At 39.4% G+C, this 26,225-nt stretch overlaps 1 protein-coding gene across 14 annotated transcripts in view; it reads right to left on the reverse strand.

Annotated features, from left to right (window-relative positions):
- The window catches only part of MLIP (muscular LMNA interacting protein), a 301,520-nt gene that overhangs the window by 117,575 nt on the left and 157,720 nt on the right, over nt 1-26,225 (reverse strand). For 13 of the 14 annotated variants that reach the window (XM_055406484.2, XM_055406489.2, XM_055406483.2 and 10 more), the window contains one exon: nt 17,321-18,871. In XM_055406484.2, the coding sequence (XP_055262459.2) occupies nt 17,321-18,871 (1,551 nt within the window). The remainder of the gene's footprint in view (nt 1-17,320; nt 18,872-26,225) is intronic. The other variant, XM_055406481.2, reaches the window with a different exon arrangement.

The following is a 26,225-nucleotide window of genomic DNA, read 5'->3' on the forward strand; positions in this document are numbered from 1 at the left end:
ACCAAGTAAAATTTAAAAATGCCAGGGCCGGAAGAAGCAACACTTTGGCCCCTTCAAGCCCTGAGTCTCTCTGTGTTGACCTGGTACAGTAAGCCCCCTACCTACGAACAAGTTCCGTTCCAAGAGCGCATTGGTAAGTTCAATTTGTAAGTCCAATAAAGTTAGCCTAGATACTCAACTAACACACTTGGCTATATAGTACTGTACTATAATAGGTTTTTAATACTTTTCATACAAATAAAATGTACATAAAAAACAAACACAAAAAATGAAACGTTTTCAAATTTACAGTACAGTACCTTGAAAGGTTCGGTAGTACAGTACAACAGCTGGGGTATACGGGCTGGCAGAAACGTTCACATCTTTGAAAGGTCGAAACCTGAAGGTTCATGTGTAGGGGACTTACTGTACTGCTAGTCTCCAGAAAATAACTTACTTAGATTACGGATTGAAGCAAAATGCCATCTCAACATGGAAAATAGAGCTGACATCTATAACTAGGCAAAAAACATGCATTGCCTCATTTAATTTTGCAGAATCCCTATAACTAAACAATCATTAAGCAAAGGCTATGTGGTGAGTCCAGATGACTCATCTAAGACCACAGTCCATATAAAATCTAAATGATTTGGAATTCAGGTCCACCAGGCCCATATTTCTCAATAAGATATCTTCTCCCAAGGAATATCTAAACAGATAAATAATGCAGGAAAAATGTTATTAATCCTCCACAGTGGTTTTGTGGATATTTAATTGCAACAATAGTTGCAATAATAATAACTAACAATCACTACAAGCCAGGTACCCTCTAAAAGCTTACTGTGTATTATCTCCCTGAGTTATCAAAACAAACCTATGACGTGGATACTATATTACGTTCACTTTATGTATGGAAACTAAAAGGCTTCCCTAATAGCTCAGTTGGTAAAGAATCCACCTGCAATGCAGGAGACCCTGGTTCTATTCCTGGGTCGTCAAGATCCTTTGGAGAAGGGATAGGCTACCCATTCCAGTATTCTGGCCTGGAGAATTCCACGGACTGTATAGTCCATGGAGTCGCAAAGAGTTGGACACGACTGAGTGACTTTCACTTCAAAGCAGAGAGACGTTAAGAAAGAATTTATGTAAGGTCACTAGCTACGAAATCATAGCTGGGATTTGGACATGGGTGCTCCAGGTCAACAGTCACGACTCATCTACCATAGGACCTCACCTCATCTTTCAGGGTGCATAATTGTTTATAATCTTTGATCTCTAAAGAATATAGCTGAAAAGCTTGGTCAGAGTAACATCTTGCTCTTATACACATAATGCCATATAATCTTAGAATCAGAAGTGAAATTGGAGACAATTTGGTTCAACTCCCTCAGCCAAAGCAGGAATCTCTCTGATCCCTTGTTCAGCCAAACCTCCCAAGGTAGCACGTTTAATTCTGTTAGAATTAGTACAAAATTCTCCTTTATATTGAGACAAAATATGCTTCTGCTAACTTACTCCTAGAGGACATTGGTCCTCTTTTCCCCCATTTGACTAAGAACTCTCTTCTGTGTGATGGTTATACTGCTGTTTTAACCCCTTCCTTACTGATCCTCAACTGAAGAACTCCACTATCATTTTCCTCTGTCAATATTCCTTTAACATTTTTAAAATTTAATTTTGATTTTATATTAGAGTATACTTGATTTACAGTGTTGCATTTAAAAAATTATACAAATGATTTACAAAACAGAAGTAGACTGACAGAATTTGAAAACATTTATGTTTACCAAATTTGAAAATTTATGTTTACCAAAGGGGAAACGTGCGGGGAAGGATAAATTAGGAGTGTGGGATTAACATATACACACCACTATATGTAAAGTTTTAAAAGATATGTTTAACTAGATGTATTTTTAACACAAGGCAGAATATCATCATCATTTACATGATATTGACAATAAACTCAATTAATACAGTGAAGATAATAATCATAGGAATTGTCTCCTTAGCTTTTGTGGTATCTTTAGAATACAGAAGAGAGTGAAATTGAAGTCATTTTATATTATTGGATCACCGTGACTATGCTATAGCCTAAAATTTCTATTTCTTTCATCTCTTTTTTAAAATTAATTTATTTTAATTGGTGGCGATGGTTTTGCCATATATTGACATGAGTCAGCCATGGGTGTACAGGTGTCCCCTCATCCAGAACCCTTCCTCCAACTCACTTTCCACCCCCATGGAGAACAGTGTGAAGAGTCCCTAAAAAACTAGAAATAGAACTGCCATACAACCCAGCAATCCCACTGCTGGGCATACACACAGAGAAAACCAGAATTGAAAGAGACACATGTACCCCAGTGTTCACTGCAGCACTGTTTACAATAGCTAGGACATGGAAGCAACCCAGATGTCCATTGGCACATGAATGGATAAAGAAATTGTGGTACATAGACACAATAGAATATTACTCTTTCATCTATTTTTAACATTTGGTTTATATTTGGTTTGTCATTGTAAACTGTAAAGATTCTATGTTATTTCACGAACCATTTTTATCTTCACTCAAGTCACAAATTAAGGATAGAAAGCTATTGCCTACTGGATTCTGCCAATCTGGTGGGCATCAACCCATCTTGTAAATTTTCTTGGATACAGCAGTCCAACTAACGGAGTTGTTCAACAAATTATTATTGAGTATCTACTTTGTCATGTGCCTTGTTCTAAATGTTAGAGATTCAGCAGTAAACAAAACTCACAAGGCTTTACTCTCCAGAGCTGATATTTCATTGAACTGAAACAAACAAACAATAAATAAATAATAAAGAATTCCTAGAAAGATAAATAATATTCAGAAAATTAGAGTAAGATGATGAGATAGAGAATTATCTCAAGGACGCTTTGGATTAAGCATTCAGAACAAGTGGGAATTCACAGGAATACATCATGAGACCTCTAATAGGTCTAGTGGAAGATGGGAAAAAAGGAAGCTATCTTTCCTTGCTCATGATATCATGAGAGACATCACAAACGCTGGAACCTGGAAGACATTCAACAAATGTCTATTGTTTTAAGAAAATCTCACTTCCAGTTGTTTTTAGAATTTGCCATAATTTTCATAATTTACATAACTTTCATAATTTACCTTGGAATTTTGTGTGAAAAAAAAACTGCTTGCTTCTTTTTTCTGGTAAATCTCTTCCATAATTTACAATAGTTTTGCAATAGAAGTAGAAATTTCATCTTTGTTTTTTTGTGATACAATTTTTCTAGACCAGGAGACTGAACTTCTTTACAGCAACCAGATGTCCTTTCCCGTACTTCATCTATCTGGAGCATTATGCATCTCTAAGACATATGTTCCCTTCATCAGTTCAGTAAGTAGGAAAGAGCAAGATTGAATATCAACATATTAAGAATCAAGGGAGTTCCAGAAAAACATCTACTTTGCTTCATTGACTATGCCAAAGCGTTCGACTCTGTGGATCACAACAAACTGGAAAATTCTTAAAGAGATGGGAGTACCAGATAACCGTACCTATCTCCTGAGAAATCTGTGTGCGTGTCAAGAAGCAACAGTTAGAACCAGACAAGGAACAATGGACTGCTTCAAATAGGGAAAGGAGTACATCAAGGCTATATATTGTCACCCTGTTTATTTAACTTATATGCAGAGTACATCAAGTGAAATGCTGGGCTGGATGAATCACAAGCTGGAGTCAAGATTGCCTGGAGAAATATCAATAACCTCAGACATGCAGATGACACCACCCTTATGGCAGAAATGCAAAAGGGCAAAATGGTTGTCTGAGGAGGCCTTACAAATAGCTCAGAAAAACAGAAGCTAGAGGCAAAGGAGAAAAGGAAAGATATACCCATTTGAATGCAGAGTTCCAAAGAATAGCAAAGAGAGAGAAGAAAGCCTTCCTCAGCAATCAATTCAAAGAAATAGAGGAAAATAATAGAATCGTAAAAACTAGAGATTTCTTCAAGAAAATTAGATACCAAGGGAACATTTCATGCAAAGATGGGCACAATAAAGGAAAGAGATGGTATGGATCAAGACAAGCAGAAGATATAAAGAAGAGGTGGCAAGAATACACAGAAGAACAATGAAAAAAAGATCTTCATGACCCAGAAAACCATGATGGTGTCACTCACCTATAGTCAGACATCCTGGAATGTGAAGTCAACTGGGCCTTAGGAAGCATCACCACAAACAAAGCTAGTGGAGGTGATGAGGTTCCAGTTGAACTATTTCACTTCCTAAAAGATGATGGTGTGAAAGTGCTGCACTCAATATGCCAGCAAATTTGGAAAACTCAGCAGTGGTCACAGGACTGGAAAAGGTCACTTTTCATTCCAATCCTAAAGAAAGGCAATGACAAAGAATGCTCAAACTACTACACAATTACACTCATCTCACACGCTAGTAAAGTAACGCTCACAATTCTCCAAGCAAGTCCTCAACAGTACGTGAACCGTGAACTTCCAGATGTTCAAGCTGGATGTAGAAAAGGCAGAGGAACCAGAGATCAAATTGCCAACATCCACTGGATCACAGAAAAAGCAAGAGAATTCCAGAAAAACATCTATTTCTGCTTTATTGATTATGCCAAACCCTTTAACTGTGTAGATCACAACAAACTGGACAATTCTGAAAGAGATGGGAATACCAGACACATGACCTGCCTCCTGAGAAACCTGTATGCAGGTCAAGAAGCAACAGTTAGAACCACATGGAACAACAGACTGGTTCCAAACTGGGAAACGTCAAGGCTGTATATTTTCACCTTACTTATTTAACTTATATGCAGAGTATATCATGCAAAGTGCCAGGCTGGATGAAGCACAAGCTAGAATCAAGATTGCCAGGAGAAATATCAATAACCTCAGATATGCAGATGACACCACCCTTATGGCAGAAAGTGAAGAGGAACTATAGAGCCTCTTGATAAAAGTGAGAGTGGAAAATCTGGCTTAAAACTCAACATTCAAAAAACTTAGATCATGGCATCTGGTCCCATCAGTTCAGTTCAGTTCAGTCGCTCAGTCGTGTCCGACTCTCCGCAACCCCATGAATCACAGCACGCCAGGCCTCCCTGTCCATCACCAACTCCCAGAGTTCACTCAAACTCATGTCCACAGAGTCGGTGATGCCATCCAGTCATCTCATTCTCTGTCGTCCCCCATCACTTCGTGGCAAATAGATGGAGAAACAGTGGAAACAATGACAAATTTATTTTCTTGGGTTCCAAAATCACTGCAAATGGTGACTGAAGCCATGAAATTAAAAGATGCTTGTTCCTTGGAAGAAAAGCTATGACCAAGCTAGACAGCATATTAAAAAGCAGAGACATTACTTTGCCAAAAAAGGTCCGACTAGTCAAGGCTATGGTTTTTCCAGTAGTCATGTATGGATGTGAGAGTTGGACTATAAAGAAAACTGAGCACTGAAGAACTGATGCTTTTGAACTGTGATGTTGGAGAAGACTCTTGAGAGTCTCTTGGATTGCAAGGAGATCCAACCAGTCCATTCTAAAGGAGATCAGTCCTGAATATTCACTGGAAGGACTGATGCTGAAGCTGAAACTCCAATACTTTGGCCACCTGATACGAAGAACTGACTCACTGGAAAAGACTCTGAGGCTAGGAAAGATTGAAGGTGGGAGGAAAAGGGGATGACAGAGGATGAGATGGTTGGTTGGCATCACTGACTCGATGGACATGAGTTTGAGCAAGCTCCGGGAGTTGATGATGGATAAGAAAGCCTGGCGTGCTGCAGTCCATGGAGTTGCAAAGAATCTCACAAGACTAAGCAACTGAACTAAACTGAACTGAATGGCAGAAAGTGAAGAGAAACTAAAGAGCCTCTTAATGAGGGTGGAAGAGAAGAGTGAAAAAGCTGGCTTGAAACAACATTAAGAAAACTAATGGCACCTGGTCCAATCACTTCATGGCAAATATATTGGAAAAAGGTGGAAACAGTGACAAATATTATTTTCTTGGACTCAAAAATCACTGCAGATGGTGAGTGAGGCTATGAAATTAAAAGACGCTTGCTCCTTGGAAGAAAAGGTATGACAAACCTAGACAGCATATTAAAAAGCAAAGACATCATTTTGCCAACAAAGGTGCATACAGTCAAAGCTATGGTTTTTCTAGTAGTCATGTATAGATTGTGAGAGTTGGACCATAAGGAAGGCTGAGCACAGAAGAACTGAAGCTTTCAAACTGTGCTGGAGAAGACTCTTGATTGTCCCTTGGACTCCAAGGAAATCAAACCAGTCAATCTAAAGGAAATAAGTCTTGAATATTCATTGTAAGGACTGATGCTGAAGCGAAGCTCCAATACTTTAGCTACCTGTTGAGAAGAGCCAACACTTTTGAAAAGACCCTGATTTGGCTTCCCTGGTGGTTCAGAGGTTAAAGCGTCTGCCTCCAATGCAGGAGACCCGGGTTCGATCCCTGGGTTGGGAAGATCCCTGAAGAAGGAAATGGCAACCCACTCCAGTACTCTTGCCTGGAAGAGCCTGGTAGGCTACAGTCCACTGGGTCGCAAAGAGTCAGAAACAACTGAGCGACTTCACTTCACTTCACTGATGCTGGGAAAGACCAAAGGCAAAAGAAGAAGGGGGCAGCAACAGATGAGATGGCTAGGTAGCATCACTGACTCTTATTGCCATAAGAGATGCCTTTTATGTTCACTATATTTCCTCTGTGTTTTCTTAACAATATTCTAATTCTAAACATATTTCTTCTTCAGCATTTCAAGTCTCAGGTATTAAATCAAATTTCTTGACTTATCTTCTTCGGTTTAAAATTACAAATCACTCCAGTCACTGTTAGTATAACTCACATAATAATAACAGCCTGTAATATTACCATTAACAAATCATACAAGGTAGAACCAACTAGGCCGACTGTGAATCCAGCAAAAAATTCAATGATAACTATTGTATCTCTTCAATTTGCGATCTATGCTTTCAGCCATCATTCAATAAATATTTCTTAAATATCTACTGCATGACAGGTGCAGGGCAAAGTTTAGGTTTAAAAAAAGAACTGGTATTTTGTATGCAAGTTCATCAGAGCTAATTCTATTTATAGGCAATACTAGATATTGCAACATAAATCCTGGGTATGAAGATGAGGATAGCAAGAACACCCTTCCCGTTCAGAAAATATTTCCCACACTATGGTAACCATCACCCTTTCATTGTGTGAGTGTGTGTGCATGCTAAGTCACTTCAGTTGTATCCGAGTTTGTGCAACCCTATGGATTGTAACCTGCCAGGCTCTTGTGTCCATGGGATTCTCCAGGCAAGAACACTGGAAGATAAAGTGTTTGTATTTCCCTTTGTGACTTACTTCACTCAGTACACCAATCTCTAGGTCCATCCACATCTCTACAAATGATCCAGTTTCATTCATTTGACGCAACAATCTATCTGGCTGCTGTGCTGTGACCGTTAGAGGGTGAGAGGGAAAATAGGCTACCTTAGGAAGCTATTGCCGGAGAAGACACTGGCACCCCACTCCAGTACCCTTGCCTGGGAAATCCCACGGACAGAGGAGCCTGGTGGGCTGCAGTCCACGGGGTCGCAAAGAGTTGGACACGACTGAGTGACTTCACTTTCCCTTTTCACTTTCATGCACTGGAGAAGGAAATGGCAACCCACTCCAGTGTTCTTGCCTGGAGAATCCCAGGGACAGCGGAGCCTGTGGGCTGCTGTCTGTGGGGTCGCACAGAGTCAGACACGACTGACGTGACTTAGCAGCAGCAGCAGGAAGCTATTGCAATCACCTGGGGGTGGGGGAGTGATGGATGATGGTGGCTCTGGTGGCAGTGAAGGAGAAGATAATATTTATGGGTGTATTTTGTAGCTAGATTAGCAAACATTCAGCCATGATCAAAGCCAGCTGTATGTAAAATGTCACCCTCTAAAGGTCACAGCACAGCAGCCAGATAGATTAAAATGTATAAGTGGAATCTAGAAAAATGGTACAGATGATCTTATTTGCAAAGCAGAAATAGAGACAGACATAGAAAACAAATATATGGATACCATGTGGGAAAGGGGAGTGGGATGAATTGGGAGACTGGGATTGATGTATATATACACTATTGATAGGTATAAGATACAAAACTAATGAGAATCTATTGTATAGCATAGGAAACTCTATCAGTGCTGGTGACCTAAATGGGAAGGAAATCAAAAAAAGAGGGGATATATGTATATATGTGACTTCCCAGGTGGCTCAGTGGTAAAGAATCCACCTGCAATGCAGAAGACGTGGGTTCTGCACGTCTCACTCTTCCTGAGTCAGGAAGATCCCCTGGAGAAGAAAATGGTAACCCACTCCAGTATTCTTGCCTGGGAAATCCCATGGACAGAGGAACCTTGTGGGCTATAGTCTATGGGGTCAAAAAGAGTCAGACTTCACTTAGTGACTAAACAACAACAATATGTATATGTATGACTGATTCAATTTGCTGTACAGTAGACAGTAACACAGCACTGTAAAGCAACTATACTTCAGTAAAAATTAAATAAATTTAAAAAGTAAAACATTCCAATGGTTTCCTGACTTACTCAAATTAAACATCAAAGATTTAGCATAGTAAAGAGTCCGAAATCCATTACTTAGATGCAGTCTCAAAAATGACAAAATTATCTCTGTTCATTTCCAAGGCAAACCATTCAATATCATGGTGATTCAAGGTTATGCCCCAACCAGTAATGCTGAAGAAGCTGAAGTTGAATGGTTCTATGAAGACATACAAGACCTTTTAGAACTAAAACCCAAAAAAAGATGTCCTTTTCATTATAGGGGACTGGAATGCAAACGTAGGAAGTCAAGAAACACCTGGAGTAACAGGCAAATTTTGGCCTTGGAATACGGAACGAAGCAGGGCAAAGGCTAATAGAGTTTTGCCAAGAGAACGCACTGGTCATAGCAAACACCCTCTTCCAACAACACAAGAGAAGACTCTACACATGGAAATTACCAGATGGTCAACACAAAAATCAGATTGTTTATATTCTTTGCAGCCAAAGATAGAGAAGCTCTATACAGTCAGCAAAAACAGGACCAGGAGCTGACTGTGGCTCAGATCATGAACTCCTTATTGCCAAATTCAGACTTAAATTGAAGAAAGTGGGGGAAATCACTAGACCATTCAGATATGACCTAAATCAAATCCCTTATGATTATATAATGGAAGTGAGAAATAGATTTAAGGGACTAGATCTGATAGATAGAGTGCCTGATGAACTCTGGACAGAGGTTCATGACACTGTACAGGAGACAGGGATCAAGACCATCCCCATGGAAAAGAAATGCAAAAAAGCAAAATGGCTGTCTGAGGAGGCCTTACAAATAGCTGTGAAAAGAAGAGAAGCAAAAAGCAAAGGAGAAAAGGAAAGATATTCCCATCTGAATGCAGAGTTCCAAAGAATAGCAAGGAGAGATAAGAAAGCCTTCCTCAGCGATCAGTGCAAAGAAATAGAGGAAAACAGTAGAATGGGGAAGACTAGAGATCTCTTCAAGAAAATTAGAGAATCCAAGGGAACATTTCATGCAAAGATGGGCTCGATAAAGGACAGAAATGGTATGGACCTAACAGAAGCAGAAGATATTAAGAAGACGTAGCAAGGATAAACAGAAGAACTGTACAAAAAAGATCTTCATGACCAAGATAATCACGACAGTGTGATCACTCATCTACAGCCAGACATCCTGGAGTGTGAAGTCAAGTGGGCCTTAGAAAGCATCACTACGAACAAAGCTAGTGGAGGTGATGGAATTCCAGTTGCGCTATTTCAATTCCTAAAAGATGACGCTGTGAAAGTGCTGCACTCAATATGCCAGCAAATTGGAAAAACTCAGGAGTGGCCACAGGACTGGAAAAGGTGAGTTTTCATTCCAATCCCAAAGAAAGGCAACGCCAAAGAATGCTCAAACTACCGTACAATTGCACTCATCTCACACGCTAGTAAAGTAATGCTCAAAATTATCCAAGCCAGGCTTCAGCAATACGTGAACCATGAACTCTCAGATGTTCAAACTGGTTTCAGAAAAGGCAGAGGAACCAGAGATCAAATTGCCAACATTTGCCGGATCATCAAAAAAGCAAGAGGGTTCCTGAAAAACAACTATTTCTGCTTTATTGACTATGCCAAAGCCTTTGACTGTGTGAATCACAATAAACTGTGGAAAATTCTGAAAGAGGGAATACCAGACCACCTGACCTGTCTCTTGAGAAACCTATGTGCAGGTCAGGAAGCAACAGTTAGAACTGGACATGGAACAGCAGACTGGTTCCAAATAGGAAAAGGAGTATGCCAAGGCTGTGTATTGTCACCCTGCTTATTTAACTTATATGCAGAGTATATCATGAGACATGCTGGGCTGGATGAAGCACAAGCTGGAATCAAGACTGCCGGGAGAAATATCAGTAACCTCAGATATGCAGATGACACCACCCTTACAGCAGAAAGTGAAGAAGACCTAAAGAGACTCTTAATGAAAGTGAAAGAAGACAGTGAAAAAGTTGGCTTAAAGCTCAACATTCAGAAAACTAAGATCATGGCATCTGGTCCCATCACTTCATGGCAAATAGATGGGGAAACAGTGGAAACAGTGGCTGACTTTATTTTGGGGGCTCCAAAATCACTGTAGATGGTGATTGCAGCCATGAAATTAAGACACTTACTCCTTGGAAGGAAAGTTATGACCAACCTAGACAGCATATTAAAAAGCAGAGACATTAGTTTGCCAACAAAGGTCCGTCTAGTCAAGGCTATGGTTTTTCCAGTGGTCATGTATGGATGTGTTGGACTATAAAGAAAGCTGAGCACCGAAGAATTGATCCTAAAGGAGATCAGTCTTGGGTGTTCATTGGAAGGACTGATGCTGAAGCTGAAACTCCAATCCTTTGGCCACCCGATGAGAAGAACTGACTCACTGGAAAAGACCCTGATGCTGGGAAAGATTGAAGACAGGAGGAGAAGGGGACGACAGAGGATGAGATGGTTAGATGGCATCACCAACTCAATGGATATGAGTTTGGGTAAACTCTGGGAGTTGGTGATGGACAGGGAGGCCTAGCATGCTGCAGTTCATGGAGTCGCAAAGAGTCAGACACGACTGAGCACCTGAACTGAACTGAACTGTGCTAAATATCTTGTGATAATCTATAAGGGAAGAGAATCTGGAAAACACTATATATATACTGAATCACTTTGCTGTACATCTGAAACTAACCCAATATTGTAAATCAACTATGCATCAGTAAAAATAAATTAAAATAAAATAAAACATATTGAAGACTTAGAAGTGATCCACAAGTCCTCATAGGAGCAAGCTCTCCAGTTACATCTTCCTCTGACAACCTCAGCTTCCCCCACTCACTCCATTTTGCCACACTGGCTCCCCATCTGTTCTTTGAACCGGCCCGGTGGTCTGTGGCCTTAGGAATTTTTCCTGACTATAGTCTCTCAAGAAGCATCACCTCCACGGATGTTGCCCTCTCAAAGAAACCTATCTCCACCACCCAACATAAATTTATGAATACCACCACCTCTTGCCCTGATAGACTTTTCTCCATACCACTTGTGATCTTCTCACAGACAAGAAAATTTACTAATTGAGGAGGGATGATCGTTTCTCTCTCACCGTAGGTTGTAAACGTTCTTCCAGCAGGCATTTGGTACAATGTTGGTTCAACATCTTCAAACTTTGAAAGGTATACATAATAAGCACTCAATACATATTGATTGTAGGAATGAGTGATTTGTTTTGAACCCAGATTAACCATTTTTCCTCATGGAGGTACATTTCATATTGTTTGTTTCCCAGATTACATGAGGATCAGCAGAAATGGAGAAAATCACAGAGAAGCTTACCACCAAGTTTCCAGTGTTATATATTTGGAAATGCTATGAAGCCTCAAAGGAATGAGAGTTTATAAACAAAGCATCAGCTATAAAAGTTCAGGAAATATCAAAAAGCTCCCAAATGATTATCTAAATAAGCTATGTGCCCAGATAGAGTTCAAGCCAGGGCAGCCACACACCACTGGACCCTCACAGAGCTCCAGACCATCATCAGTGAGTAGAAAAATGAATGAGTTTTTGATATAATGACCATCCCAAATTTCCATATGGAATGCCATGATAACCCACTAGGAGAAAAATATAAACTATTTTATAAGTGAAGGCCAAATATATTAGAAGCCCGAATACAACTCTGTGGATTAGTTTTCTGATATTCAGGCTTTCCCAAGGTGAAAAGAAAGGTCTCCAAAAATACACATGCTGAGCAAAGAGCCATGGGGGCAACATTCAAGGAGACACCCATCCTGTCTAGGGCCATGATTATAACGTAAAGTAGTATTTTCAACCATATCTGAAATTAAAATATAGCCATTACATTATATAGACTCAGAACCTTCAGATTCTATGAGAAAGAAATATCAAACATGTCTTATTCCTGAATTTAGCTCAGCATTATCCAGCTGTTCCATTTTATTTTCCTATCAAAGGAGAATAGGGCCCAGGCTTGGAACTAATACCTTTCAAGCAGTGATGTTTTAATTTGATCATCTTCTGTATTATAGGACCACTCTCCTTTTGGGATCTGGCACTTAGGGAAGCTGACCTAAATCTGAAACTCTTTGACTTCAAAGAGGGTTCTGTGCTCTTTCCACAGTGGAAAGAGCCAGATAAGAAACTCCATAAGAATATGGATATTATTTGATATCCCGAAGCTTTTGTCTATTTCCTCCTATCAATCTATAAAATAATCTTAGCAATTTAAGCAAAGCCAGTCAAACATCAAAAGAAACTGGGAATTGGGGTAAGCTTTATCTCTTCCAGTATCCATCAGTGTTCATTTTAAAAAACTTTTTATACTCAAGTATATATATATATATATATGTAGGGATTTCCTGGTGGCTCAGACTGTAAAGAGTCTGCCTGTAATGCGGGATACCCAGGTTCAATCCCTGGGTTGGGAAGAACCCCTGGAGAAGGACTTGGCAACCCACTCCAGTATTCTTGTCTGGAGAATCCCATGGATGGAGGGGAATGGTAGGCTACAGTCCATAGGGTCGCAAAGAGGCGGACACAACTGAGCAACTGCACTTTACTTTCTTTCATATATATACAGATATATAACTCTCTCTCTCACTATGTATACACACACACACACACACGGGATGATTTTTACCTAGAGATATAATAGCAAAAAAACAAACAAGGAAGAAATAAATATGATAAAGAAGAGTGTTATTCAAGAGAAACTAATTTTTCAGAAGTTATTATAAATTTTATCCATTATATGAAACATTTTTCTGTTCAAAGAAAGATAAAAATGGATAAATTATAACCACTCTTCATATTTTAATACAGTTCATCATATTTTATCATGCATTTCTATAAGCTTGAATTATATGAACTTGGAAATAAAGACACTAAACAGGAATAAATAAAGCAAATGCCAAGAATTCTTCAATACTGGGAGTAGTAAGTGAGCTGTGGAGGAACAGGTCATCAAAAAACCTGATTTTAGGACAAAAAGATTGTATCAGAACTCCCTTCAGGTTCATCCTCTTCCAACTCTTCAAAAACAGGATAAGACATAAACAAAACAGAGTGACCCACACACAGAAACTCCCTAAAGAAGTCGGTGGAGGAAAACTACTTTTCACAAAGGCAAAGAATAATTTAAGCATAATGCAGTGTGGTTTAAGAGATAACTGTCAATAAATTCAGAAAAAGGTAGTGCTTAAATCACCCGTTTTTTTTTAATACATCACAAGTGAATTCCATAATAACATAGATGTATTGAAAAAATAACCACCAGCTCATTTACTTCAAATAAACCACTTTTTCAAATTTAGAATTAGGGTAAAAGATTTCTTCCATCCCATTTGCTTTTTAAAATAAGGACTTCATAATCTGGAAAAATACATTTTAAAATGATCCAAATATTATATCAATTGATCATTCTAATCATCATCTCATAAAGATGATTTCCTTCCTAAGAATTAATAAATCAGGCTAAAATTATAATGAATATGAGTTATTGCTTTGTTGCAGTAAATCTCAGTTTTAAAAAAATGGCTTCAAGATTCAGTAGACTTCAATTAATATAAATGTCATCTCAGTCAGCATAAGAAACATTACCTGAGCAAGCTATTCATTGAACAACAGTTTCTTGGTACAGGGAATGGAGAAAACAATACGACCAATCTTATATGGTCATAACAATATTAACAGACATAGTCTCTTCTCATTAAATTTTAACTGCTTTGTGTAACTACTATGACAGTTCATGATTCACAGAGAGTATCTGATCTCTGTGACTGTAATTATCATTGCTATTATCACTAGTTGATGATAAGCCCGGTATTCTTATTGTCCACATACATTCATCTGGGACCATCTTCTGTATATTTGGTTAGGTCATTTAACATTTCTGAAATGCCAACTGCGTTCCTCTTCATTAAGCTAAATCCTAAACATTGGAACATAAATGTTCCAACATTTCCAACATTTATGATAACTTACCTCACTAACCATATCCCATAATAATATTTCTCTGAATTCAGTGACTTTTATACATAATCTGTATTATCTGTTAATATTTCCTTGTCCTTGTTTCCTAGGTTTATTGTAAATTTACTAAGTCTCTACAGCGTCTCCACATTATACATATACATATCTATGTGTGTGTGCGTGCTTGCTAAGTCGCTCCAGTTGTGTCCAACCTTTTATGATCCTATGGACTGTAGCCTGCCAGGCTCCTCTGTCCATGGAATTCTCCAGGCAAAAATACTGGAGTGGGTTGTCATTTCCTTCTCCAGGGGATCTTCTGACCCAGGGATATAACTGTCTGTTGTTTTTTTTTTCTTGTTAAGGTCCATTTATTGTTAAATTCCCGTGGTCTACTTTTTATTATTTTTTTTTGTAGTTAATTTATTTTTTATTGGAGGCAAATTATTTTACAATATTATATTGGTTGGTTTTGCCATACATTGATATGAATTTGCCCCGGGTTTACATAAGTTCCCCCTCCTGAACCCCCCTCCCACCTCCCTCCTCCCTTTATCCTCCCTCTAGGTCATCCCCGCATGCCAGCCCCAAGCATCCTATAACATGCATTGACCCTGAACTAGTGATTCGTTTCATATATGACAACATACGTGTTTCAATGCCATTCTCCCAAATCATCCCACCCTCACCCTCTCCCATAGAGTCCCAAAGACTGTTCTATACATCTGTGTCTCTTTTGCTGTCTCGTATACAGGGTTATCATTTGCATCTTTCTAAATTCCATATATATGTGTTAGTATACTGTATTGGTGTTTTTCTTTCTGGCTTACTTCACTCTGTATAATAGGCTCCAGTTTCATCCACCTCATTAGAACTGATTCAAATGTATTCTTTTTAATGGCTGAATAATACTCCATTGTATATATTATAACTGTCTGTTTCCTGCATTGGCAAGAGGGTTCTTTACCACTAGTGCCACCTGGGAAGCTCATACATATGTATGCTTTTCTGCTAAATAAAATTCGTGTTTTTTTTTTTAATTTTACCTATTTCTTTTGAACATTTTTTTTATTTATTTTAATTGGAGGCTAATTACTTTACATTATTGTATTGGTTTTGCCATACATTGACATGAATCTGCCCCGGGTGTACATGTGTTCCCCATCTTGAACCCCCCTCCCACCTAAAATTTGTTTTTTAAGACAAAGGATTCTCTCTTCCTTAAAAATAAAACACATATCCTCTAAAAAGCTAGTATAGCTGTGGGCATACAGTAGATGTCTAATGCATGCTTTTTAAGGTGAATCATATTGTAACCTTAATAGGCTGCTGCTGCTGCTGCTAAGTCGCTTCAGTCATGTCCGACTCTGTGCGACCCCATGGACGGCAGTTCACCAGCCTCCTCTGTCCCTGGGATTCTCCAGGCAAGAACACTAGAGTGGGTTGCCATTTCCTTCTCCAGTGCATGAAAGTGAAAGTGAAGTTGCTCAGTTGTGTCTGACTCTTTGCGACCCCATGGACTGCAGTCCACCAGCCTACCTTGTCCATGGGATTTTCCAGGCAAGAGTACTGGAGTGGGTTGCATTGCCTTCTCTGCTTAACAGGTTAAGATCTTGTTAATACAAGATCATGTGGCTCTTTCATCTTTCCCATGATTAGTTCACCACCCCGACAGTGATAGAGTTGAATACAATCTCCATGGAATCAACCTGGATGCTCTAATGGTGTTATTTCAATGCACTGAACTGAAAATCCCAATCCCCTTCTAAATACAGGCACTTTCATAATTTTACTTCATGTGTATAATAATGACTGAATTCTAAGCTATCTATCTAACCACAGATAAACTCCACATTCTAAGTTACATGGGAACAGCTGGGAAGCTGGCAGAAGTGCCATTCTAGAGCAGAGGTGCCTTCTTCCAGGACAAATGAACCATGAATGCTATGGGTAACTCCTTCAAATACTACCCTTCTCATATTAAAATATATGCTGATCCACATCCTTGTTCACCAGGTTATGTCAGAGCATTTAAAAGTCAGTATTTCTCCTCTCTTAATTCTATTTCCCTATATGCAGCCTGTCCACTCTTTCTGTATTTTATAATCATTATGTATTTAGTGTGTAGAATAAAGCAAATAATTTTCACAAACAAAGGAAATTTCTATTCTATTTTGCCATACATATATTAATATATAACTAAATACATATTCATTTAGCTTGAGGTTTATGGAAAGCAATAAAGAAATCAACATTGTAGAAGGAGAAAAAAAAATAATAAATAAATGCCAGCAAAGGAAATAGAAAGTTTTCAAATTGACTTCGCAATCACTTGGGGCTTGACATATAAAATTCCATTTTACACTAATCCTACCTACTATTCTATCAGTACAGGATATCTTGGTGGATAATAGGGTTCATGTTATTAAATAAATCATAAATGTATCATATTCCCAAATCTCATCTAACTGCTCTAAATTCCATCTTTGGGATCAATAATATAACTCATTATGCCTGGGAAAAAAAATGCCCTTAAGGCCATAGATATAAAAATCTACCATAAGAGGATTTGCAAAATCAAAGAGGTTTTTAGAAACATGCACAATTTTAAACAGATTATAGTTCATCCACACATTCAAATACACTAAGTCTTATATCCTCTTGCACTACCTCCTTGTAGGAGCAGAATGAATATCATAATCATTGATTTTCCCCTGGAAAAAAATTCTTCTATATTTCAAAAGAAGCATGCACCATGCAACGTGCAAAAGAAATACCTTGGGTTTCTTATTCTCAGGGCCTGCTGACATGGACAATGCACAAGGTGAACTCAGCTCCTTGGTTCTTGTTAGAGAAAAGGGAGGTGATGGAGCTGAGACAGATGACCTGTGGTCAGATATAGAGCTTTCGGATTTCCCAAGTCTTGAAGGCAGGGTAAGATTTGGGTGCAGTGCGGAGGGACTGAGCTGGTGTGCTTTTGTGGGAGGATTAGCCAGGGGGACAGCAGAGGACCCCAGACGGGGAAGAGAGACAGAGCTGGAGCTGGAGACAGGGGCTGGGGGTGGAGTAGACGGAGTCTGCCCTTGGCCAGAGACCTGCGCTTGTGTGCTCTTGGATCGGTTTATCAGGTTTGAAAGAGCTGGGGACGGATGGTAGCGTCTCTCTGGTGAGGAGAGCCTGGCCCTTGGGTTAGTGGGAGCAAACACAGAAGACGATGTGGAGGAAGGTGATGCAGAAGCACGCGAGCAGATATCCCCGGGCTTTCCCGGGCCTCTGGGGTCAGTGTCCTGTCTGCCTTTGGAAGACAGAGGAGCAAAGCTTGGAGGGACGGGAGGCAGACCCACAGAGCTGGAGGTACCAGTTTGCAGCTGGGGAGTCACTGGGCTGCTCTTCAGAGTCGGGGATGGCATTTTCTCTAGAGAAGCAAAGCTGCTGCTGCCCTGTTTTGGGGGAGAAAGGGCCGATGCCTGGGGAGGGGAAGCAGCTTTGGTGGGAGAAGGAAAGCGGAAGGATGGCTGGCTGAAGTCGGAAACCGGGTTTTCCCTTTGCTCTGGAGAGCCTGATCGCAGGGAGCAACTCGAGAGGGATTTCTTAGGTGTGGACGGGGTTTGTTTGACTTTTTGATCAAGCGTGAGCGTGGAGGAAGCCAGGGAGTTGAGAGAGAAGGTGGGACAGGAGGCCGGGGAAAGGGGCCTTTGGTGAGAAGGGTTGGACTTGAGGATGGCGGTGAGAACGGAAAGCCTGGAGGGCACCAGGGGCTTCACCCCTGCCCTCGAGAGGCTCCCGCTGGAGGACGCTCGGCTACAGAGCGTGGAGGCGGAGCCGTGGAAAGCGGAGGGGAAAGCTTGGGGGCTCGGCGAGAGCGAGTGCGTGACGATGCGGACTGGGATGTAGGAGGCTGCGCTCGACTTCACAGGAGCACCGGAGGCTGGTGAAGGAGAAGAGGCTCTCGGACTCTCTTTGGGACTAAGGACGTTCGAGGTGACCGTCTTCTTGAGGACTTCAGGAGTCTGCCCCGGGTTTTGCTGTGCTGGGCTTGCACTGGATGAAGGAGAACCTGATAACTGAGCGGGTTGGGGGACCTGTGACGTCGAGGACGTGCCCTTCGGTGCAAAAAAGGGTGCAGAGTGAGCGGAAGTTTGAAAGTACGTGGTTGTTTCTTCCACCAGGGCCCCACGGGCATCCAGCCTCCTCGAGTGGAACTCCTCCAGGACAGAGGCGCCGGCGAGGTCGCCTGGGGCAGCTGGTGTTTTCTGATTAGTTGGAGAAACAAAGGAGAAAGCAGGTGGTTTACAGGCAAGCTGCTCAGAGGCAGTGGGAGAAGTTAACTAGAGGAAAGAGAAATAGACAGGGTCATAGGACGTCGTTTGTGAAACTGTCAAAGCATTCTTGTCACTCGTGCATTATGCAAACAGTCCTATTCGTTTACACAAAAGGAAGCCCTTAGACCTCCCCCAAAATGGAAGAAACTCAGTTTTGCTAATGAGGCGTTTCTTTGAATTTGAAATAAAATATAAATAAATGGTGAACTCTTAGACACTAGATCTCATTTATTCCCCGGAATAAACATCAGTATAAAATTGTATTTGCATGTCTCCCTTTGGAAAGTAATTCATTAACAAAATCTAAAAGTTATCTTCTTTTTTGAAAAGATTTAAATCATCATTAATAGAAATTTCAAAATGCACTTCAGAAAAGGAAATAGCTTTTCTTCCATTGTAAGAAAACCATACTATGATAAAAATGATTATAATCTTTCAAAAGTTTAACACACTTTGTTTAAAATTCTAAAAATTTAGACTTTTCCTATGCATTGTAAACCTGAAAATAATGCCCAGAATTCAGATACAGCACCCAACATCAACATACAGTGATAAATTGAGAATGAAAGCCAAGGGTGAAATAGGGATGGAGTTTTAGCTTATGAAAAATATTTTCCCTAATTACTTGTCAGAATGAACAGTTAACAAATGATGTGAGTTATGCTGGAAGGAATGAATAGATAAGCAGAGTACTTTACAAATGCAATCTGCCTGAAACAATGCAATTCACCAATCCACATCAAATAGAAAGAAAATAAAGAAATAATGTCCAAAAGTGGTTAGGGAGAGCCTAACCATAAAATAACTGGGTATCTGTATTCTTGTGCTGTTTTTTTAAATTATCCAGTATTTTAAGACAAGTACTGAAATTATAAATGATTCTAAAGCCAAATCTTTTAAAGAGAGGTTTCCTTTCAAAACTATTGATTGGAGTCTATCAGTCCATAAGAGAAAGGAAAATATTTGTACCAAACAAAGAATTTAGAAAATATCTGTTATCAAAAATATTAATAAATATTTATTAAGTTATATATGTATATATAATATATAATAATATTATATATATTGCAGTATATATCAGAAAAGCTTACAATCACAATAATTAACTTAGCAAGAGCTTCATTTATAAACTCAGTAAAAGATATTTCTTGATTTTGCTTTTTAACATGTTTAAAAGGTGCCCATCAGATCGAATGCAAAGATTTTCACATCAGAGCTTTGAGTCCTAAAAATATTTAAAACTGATTAATGCAAACAACTCATCCAAAACTTGTGTTTCTGAACTAATATACCCAAAATATTCCTTTTTTTTCATATGTAAATTTGTTTGTAAATTTGCAACACAGAATTCTTGCCACATAAATAATTTTTTAGTAATTTTGGCATGGAACCCAGAATATCTGAAAATCAGGGATAATTGAAAATCAAGCAGAATTCAATAAAATTGAGATAGAAAGTTTAACAACCTCCTCACATAAGTTTTACTTAGAAACAATTCTGCTTATCCAGTGTTTGTAAAACCAACTCATAAGATTAGCTATAAGTGAAAGTTCTTCTCTGTTTCCAATGATTGATCTCTTCTCACAGAAGGAATGAAGAAATTTCAAGACTATGTAGAGTCTCTTTTTATGTTATGCCATAGCTTTTGGTATAAAAAATTTTTAAATTAATCACAGCCACAAACATCCCACTACCTTTTCAGCCATGTTTCCAAATAACTTCATTTTATATAACAAACTCACTAAGTCATCCTGATTATCATGTTAAAAATCACAGGACTGTGATTTTGAGGGTCTCATCAGAAGAAAAGACTCTTCTCTCCAACCTCCTCAAGACCATGGCTTCTAATTACCAAACATTCTATTGCATGAAGTCCTGTCTTACCTAATATAAGTAATTCTAAAACTTGATTACTGAAGAACTAAGAAAAGTTCAAAGAGAAAGATTCTAAAGAATCTAAGAATGTTTTTATTATATTTTTCTAATTAATATATTAATAAGCATTTGCAATATATTTTTCTAACTTTATATTATCCTAATTTATACTAAAATAAAAATATGGTACCATATTCTTATAAAATTCCCAGGAGAGGAGAATGCCTTTTGTAATGAAAAAGATTCATTTCTTGAGTTCCTCTTATTAATAAGTTAAAAAAAAGAGAAGGTGTAAAGACATGAATAATTTTATGCAGAAAGAAAGGATGGATACCTGTCAAAATTTAGTCAACTTACTCAGAACAGGCCTTTTATTTTGCCTCTCACCTGTAAACCCCTTACAGGGGATAATACACTTCTCTAAGATGCCTGCAAATTATTTCAACCCCTTCATCCTCTCCCATTAATACCCTCTGTTCTGTTCTCTAGGTTTGTTACTAATGCACTAATTCCTTCTCTCTCAAGACTGTTCTCTGTCTTCTCCTCCATTTATTTTCTAACCTGACCTTTGCTGATGCCTTTGCTTCAGAAACTTCTCTAAAAACACTGCTGACCGTGTTCTCTCATCCCCAGCTCTGATTCCTTGAGATCCCCTCACCATACACTTCCTTCAAAATCATTTTCAAAGGTCTCTCCTAGATAAACTATCCTGAGCTCTGAATACATTCACAATAATCTCCATAACAGAAGCTGCTTGCAATGTTCTGCTCTCATCAGGTGGATGATCTTAATCCTAAATCCACCCTTGGATCCTGCCTAATAGAGATTATCAGTTATTTGAACAACCAATCTCTGTAATAGAGCTGCCTTGTCGTTTTAGTAAGTCTAAAATTAACTATCTCAACACTGTTCACAATAACCAACATATGGAAACAACCTAAATGTCCTTCAACAGATGAATGGATAAAGAAGACGTGATACATATATAAAATGGAATACTACTCAACCATAAAAAAGAATGAAATAACACCATTTGCAGCAACATGGATGCAACTAGAGATTATCATACTAAGCAAAGTAAGTCAGCAAAAGAAAGATAATACCATATGGTATCACTTACATGTGGAATCTAAAATACGACACAAGTGAACCTAACTTCAAAACAGAAACAGACTCACAGACATAGAAAATAGACTTGTGGTTGCCAGGGGAGAAAGGTTTGGGGGAGAGATGAGTGGGAGACTGGGATTAGCAGATACAAACTATTACATGTAGGATGGATAAACAAGATCCAACTATATAGCACAGAGGACTATATTCAGTATCCTATGACGAACCATAAAGGAAAAGAATTTGAAAAAATGTGTATATATATGTGTATGTGTGTATGTATAACTGAATCATTTTGCTGTACCATAGAAATTAACACAGCATTGTAAATAAACAATACTTCAATAAAAATTAACAAAATTAACTGCTTCTGTGTATATTCAGTGTTTTCCCAGTGTGTCCATGGATTCTGAAATATCAGACTTGAAGCCAGAGTGCCTCATCTGCTGCCTGATGTTCTGAATAGCTACGAAGATTTGAACCAAGTTAGTCCATATATATAGTTGTACTCTTTCCCCTCAATCGATACAGTCATGTAAGGCAGAAACTTCTGATTCTCCCATGTCCTCAAATGCAGTCCTTACATTATAACAGCTAGGTCTCCCAACATACCTACTGCTCTGTCCTCTTCCCACGGATGGACATTCACAGTGTCATCAACACCTCCCCATATCTACCGTGAACCGATTGTTCCTTCACAACAGAGCCCTTCTCTTATGACCCAGTCTCAACTCCCTCAACCCCTGCTAGTTTGCATTTTAGGTTTTAAAGTTACTTTTTTAATCTCAACCTTTTGCAAGTACTGTCAACATTCTGTCTTGTTCTTTTGCAGATCCACCTGGCAAATTGTTATTCTTAAGTCAGTCCCACCAACTGTCCTTATGCTCCTAGATGTAGTTTACTTAAAGCTACTATTTAAAAAAATCTAACATAATCCTGTCGATTGGCAGGGCCACTGCACTTATTTATGAGTTTGTCCTACATAAGGGTACCAACTGAGAGTGAGAAAGACCTTTCCTGAACGAGGCAGAGGGGGTCCCTGTCTCCAGTTCACCCGTGCGCTGGTAAGGCACTGTGGATGGGCACTAACACAAACGTAAGCTCTGTAAACCTCAGTGGGGCTGTGTACCACTCACCTTTTGTGTGGACTGTCTGGGATTCTTTCCCTCTCTTATATTCTGACCTCAAGTTCCTCTCCTGTTCTTAACAACAGCCTTCAACGAAGTTAACACTCTCCACAAACCCTTTTCCCACCACCACCCTCACTGTATTTAGTAGATGACCTAGGTTATTTTTATCCAAGGAAAATTGAGACTACCAGGAAAACTGAATTTTTCTAGAACTTTCTTTCTCCCCTTTCATTCATTCTATGGAAATATAATGGATTTTCCCTTTTTAAATGCAAATTCCCCACTGTGCTCTGCATTCCAGCAGCTTTTGTTTTCTCAGGGATCCCATTTCATCAGTCCCCCGCCCCCCATAAGCTATGCATGCCTCTTTTATTTTCCTGATTTGCTCATCCTAAAAGCAGAATACTTACAATCTTTAAAAAGTAATAACTATCATGGAGTGGACTGTAAGAATACCCACACTTTTCTACTCTTTTTATAAGAAAGGCAAAGTCCTTTTCTTCACTTGCCCTTTAACCTCAACTGGCCATATGACTTGTTTTGACCAGTGGGTCATTAGCAAATATAATATAAGACATATTGAATTGAAAAACACTTGTGGATTGGTGCTTGCTGGCTTGCTGAGTGCACAGCATCACCTTGATGTAAATGAGCCCAGGTCTTCACTGGAAGAACTACAAGACCCCATCTCAGTTAACCAGCCAGCAGCTGACCCAGAAGCCAACTGCAGGCACATCAAGAACCACAGTAAAGACCAACTGAGCCTGACCCAGATCTGTAGAACCACCCAGCTGAACACAGACAAACTGTTCATCTGTACATTTTTTAACTAAATAAATGGTTGCTGGCTGAAAACACAATTTTGGCACAGTTCATTAAGCAGCAAAAGCTAACTGATAAAACCATGTGCACACACATGCACCAAGTTCTGTGGTATCCATAAACACCCACAGGTCCACATGGCCTTATTCTGAGTCACATCTTAACCTACATCTTTGTGTTGATTTCCTTACTTCTTGTAGCCAACAAACCCTAAAGTAACTTCCCACAGAAGCCCTCATCCACTGCCTTCATAATCCCCTCTTAATTATAGATGGAAACTGTGACTTGCTTCTAGCTAATTGAACCTGGCAAAGGATTTTGCAGATGCATTTAAAGTTCCTAATCGGGTGACTTTAAATTAATCAAACAGGAGATGCTCTGAGTAGGCATCACCTAATGCAATAGGGCAATCTGTTTCTTTAACCTTACCCTTTGTATTCTATTGCTTATGCTACAAGATATTGCCTATAGCCGGAAATATACAGGAGAGCCCATTCTCAAGGCTCTGAACTTTAAAGGCATAACACTTTTCCATTCTTATAGAGATAAAAATTTGCGGAACAGAGAATAACATCTTGTTGGCAGTTTATAGGAACATCATGACCTGACCCATATGGACAGCTGCAAGAACAAAGGATTCCAACACCAGGAAGTTTGCAACAACTAACCACACTTCCTTCCTTTTTAGTATTGATTAAAAAAAGAAAAAAACTGAATACTAACTTGGGGAAGACAGTTCTTTGAACAGTGGCTTGCCATTTTTTTGGTTTGTTAAGTTCAGTTCAGTTGCTCAGTCATGTCTCACTCTTTGTGACCCCATGGACTATAGCATGCCAGGCCTCCCTGTCCATTACCAACTCCTGCAGCTTGCTCAAACACACGTCCACCGAGTCAGTGATGCCATCCAACCATCTCATCCTCTGTCGTCCCCTTCTCTGCTTGCCTTCAATATTTCTCAGCATCAGGTCTTAACCAATGAGGCAGTTCTTTGCATCAGGTGGCCAAAGTGTTGGAGCTTCTGCTCCAGCATCAGTCCTTCCAAAGAATATTCAGGAATTCCTTTAGGAAGTACAGGTTGGATCTCCTTGCAGTCCAAGGGACTCTCAAGAGTCTTCTCCAGCACCACAGTTCAAAAGCATCAACTCTTCAGCGCTCAGCTTTCTTTATGGTCCAGCTCTCACATCCATACACGACCACTGGGAAAACCATAACTGATTAGATGGGCCTTTGTCGGCAACATCTCTGCTTCTTAACATGCTGTCTAGCTTGCTCAGAGCTTCTCTTCCAAGGAGCAATTGTCTATTAATTTCATGGCTGCAGTCACAACCTGCAGTGATTTTTGGAGCCCAAGAAAATAGTCCGTCACTGTTTTCATTGTTTCCCCATCTATTTGCCATGAAGTGATGGGACCGGATGCCATGGTCTTAGCTTTTTGAATGTTGAGTTTTAAGCCAGCTTTTCCACTCTGCTCTTTCATTTTCATCAAGAGGCTGTTTAGTTCCTCTTCACTTTCTTCCATAAGGGTGGTGTCATCTGCATATCTGAGGTTACTGGTATCTCTCCTGGCAATTTTGATTCCAGCTTGTGCTTCATCCAGTCTGGCAATTCACATGATGTACTCTGCATATAAGTTAAATAAGCTGGGTGACAATTTATCGCCTTGATGTACTCTTCCTGATTTGGAACCATTCCATTGTTTCATGTCTGGTGCTGTTGCTTCATGACCTGCATACAAGTTTCTCAGGAGGCAGATAAGGTGGTCTGGTATTTCCATCTCTTGAAGGGTTTTCCAATTTGTTGTGATCCACACAGACAAAGGCTTTGGCATAGTCAATAAAGCAGAAGTAGATGTTTTTCTGGAACTCTTGTGCTTTTTCTATGATCCAGAAGATGTTGGCAATTTGATCTCTGGTTCCCCTGTCTTTTCTAAATCCAGCTTGAACGTCTGGAAATTCTCAGTTCAGTACTGTTGAAGCCTCGCTTGGAGAATTTTGAGCATTACTTCACTAGCATGTGTCATGAGTGCAATTGTGAGGTAGTTTGAACATCCTTTAGCATTGCCTTTCTTTGAGATTGGAATGAAAACTGACCTTTTCCAGACCTGTGGCCACTACCAAGTTTTTCAGATTTGCTCGCATAATGAGTGTGGCACTTTAAAAGCATCGTGTTTTAGGATTTTAAATAGCTCAACTGGAATTCCAACACCTCCACTAGCTTTGTTCGTAGTGATGCTTCCTAAGGCCCACTTGACTTTGCACTCCAGGGTGTCTGGCTCTAGGTGAGTGATCACACCATCGTGATTATCTGGGTCGTGAAGATCTTTTTTGTACAGTTCTTCTGTGTATTCTTGCCACCTCTTCTTAATATCTTCTGCTTCTGTTCAGCCGATACTATTTCTGTCCTTTATTGTGCCCATCTTTGCA

This window comes from Moschus berezovskii, chromosome 23 (genome assembly GCF_049115385.1).
Source record: "Moschus berezovskii isolate FMDL1 chromosome 23, NW_MosBer_1.0, whole genome shotgun sequence".
Classification (NCBI taxonomy): domain Eukaryota; kingdom Metazoa; phylum Chordata; class Mammalia; order Artiodactyla; family Moschidae; genus Moschus; species Moschus berezovskii.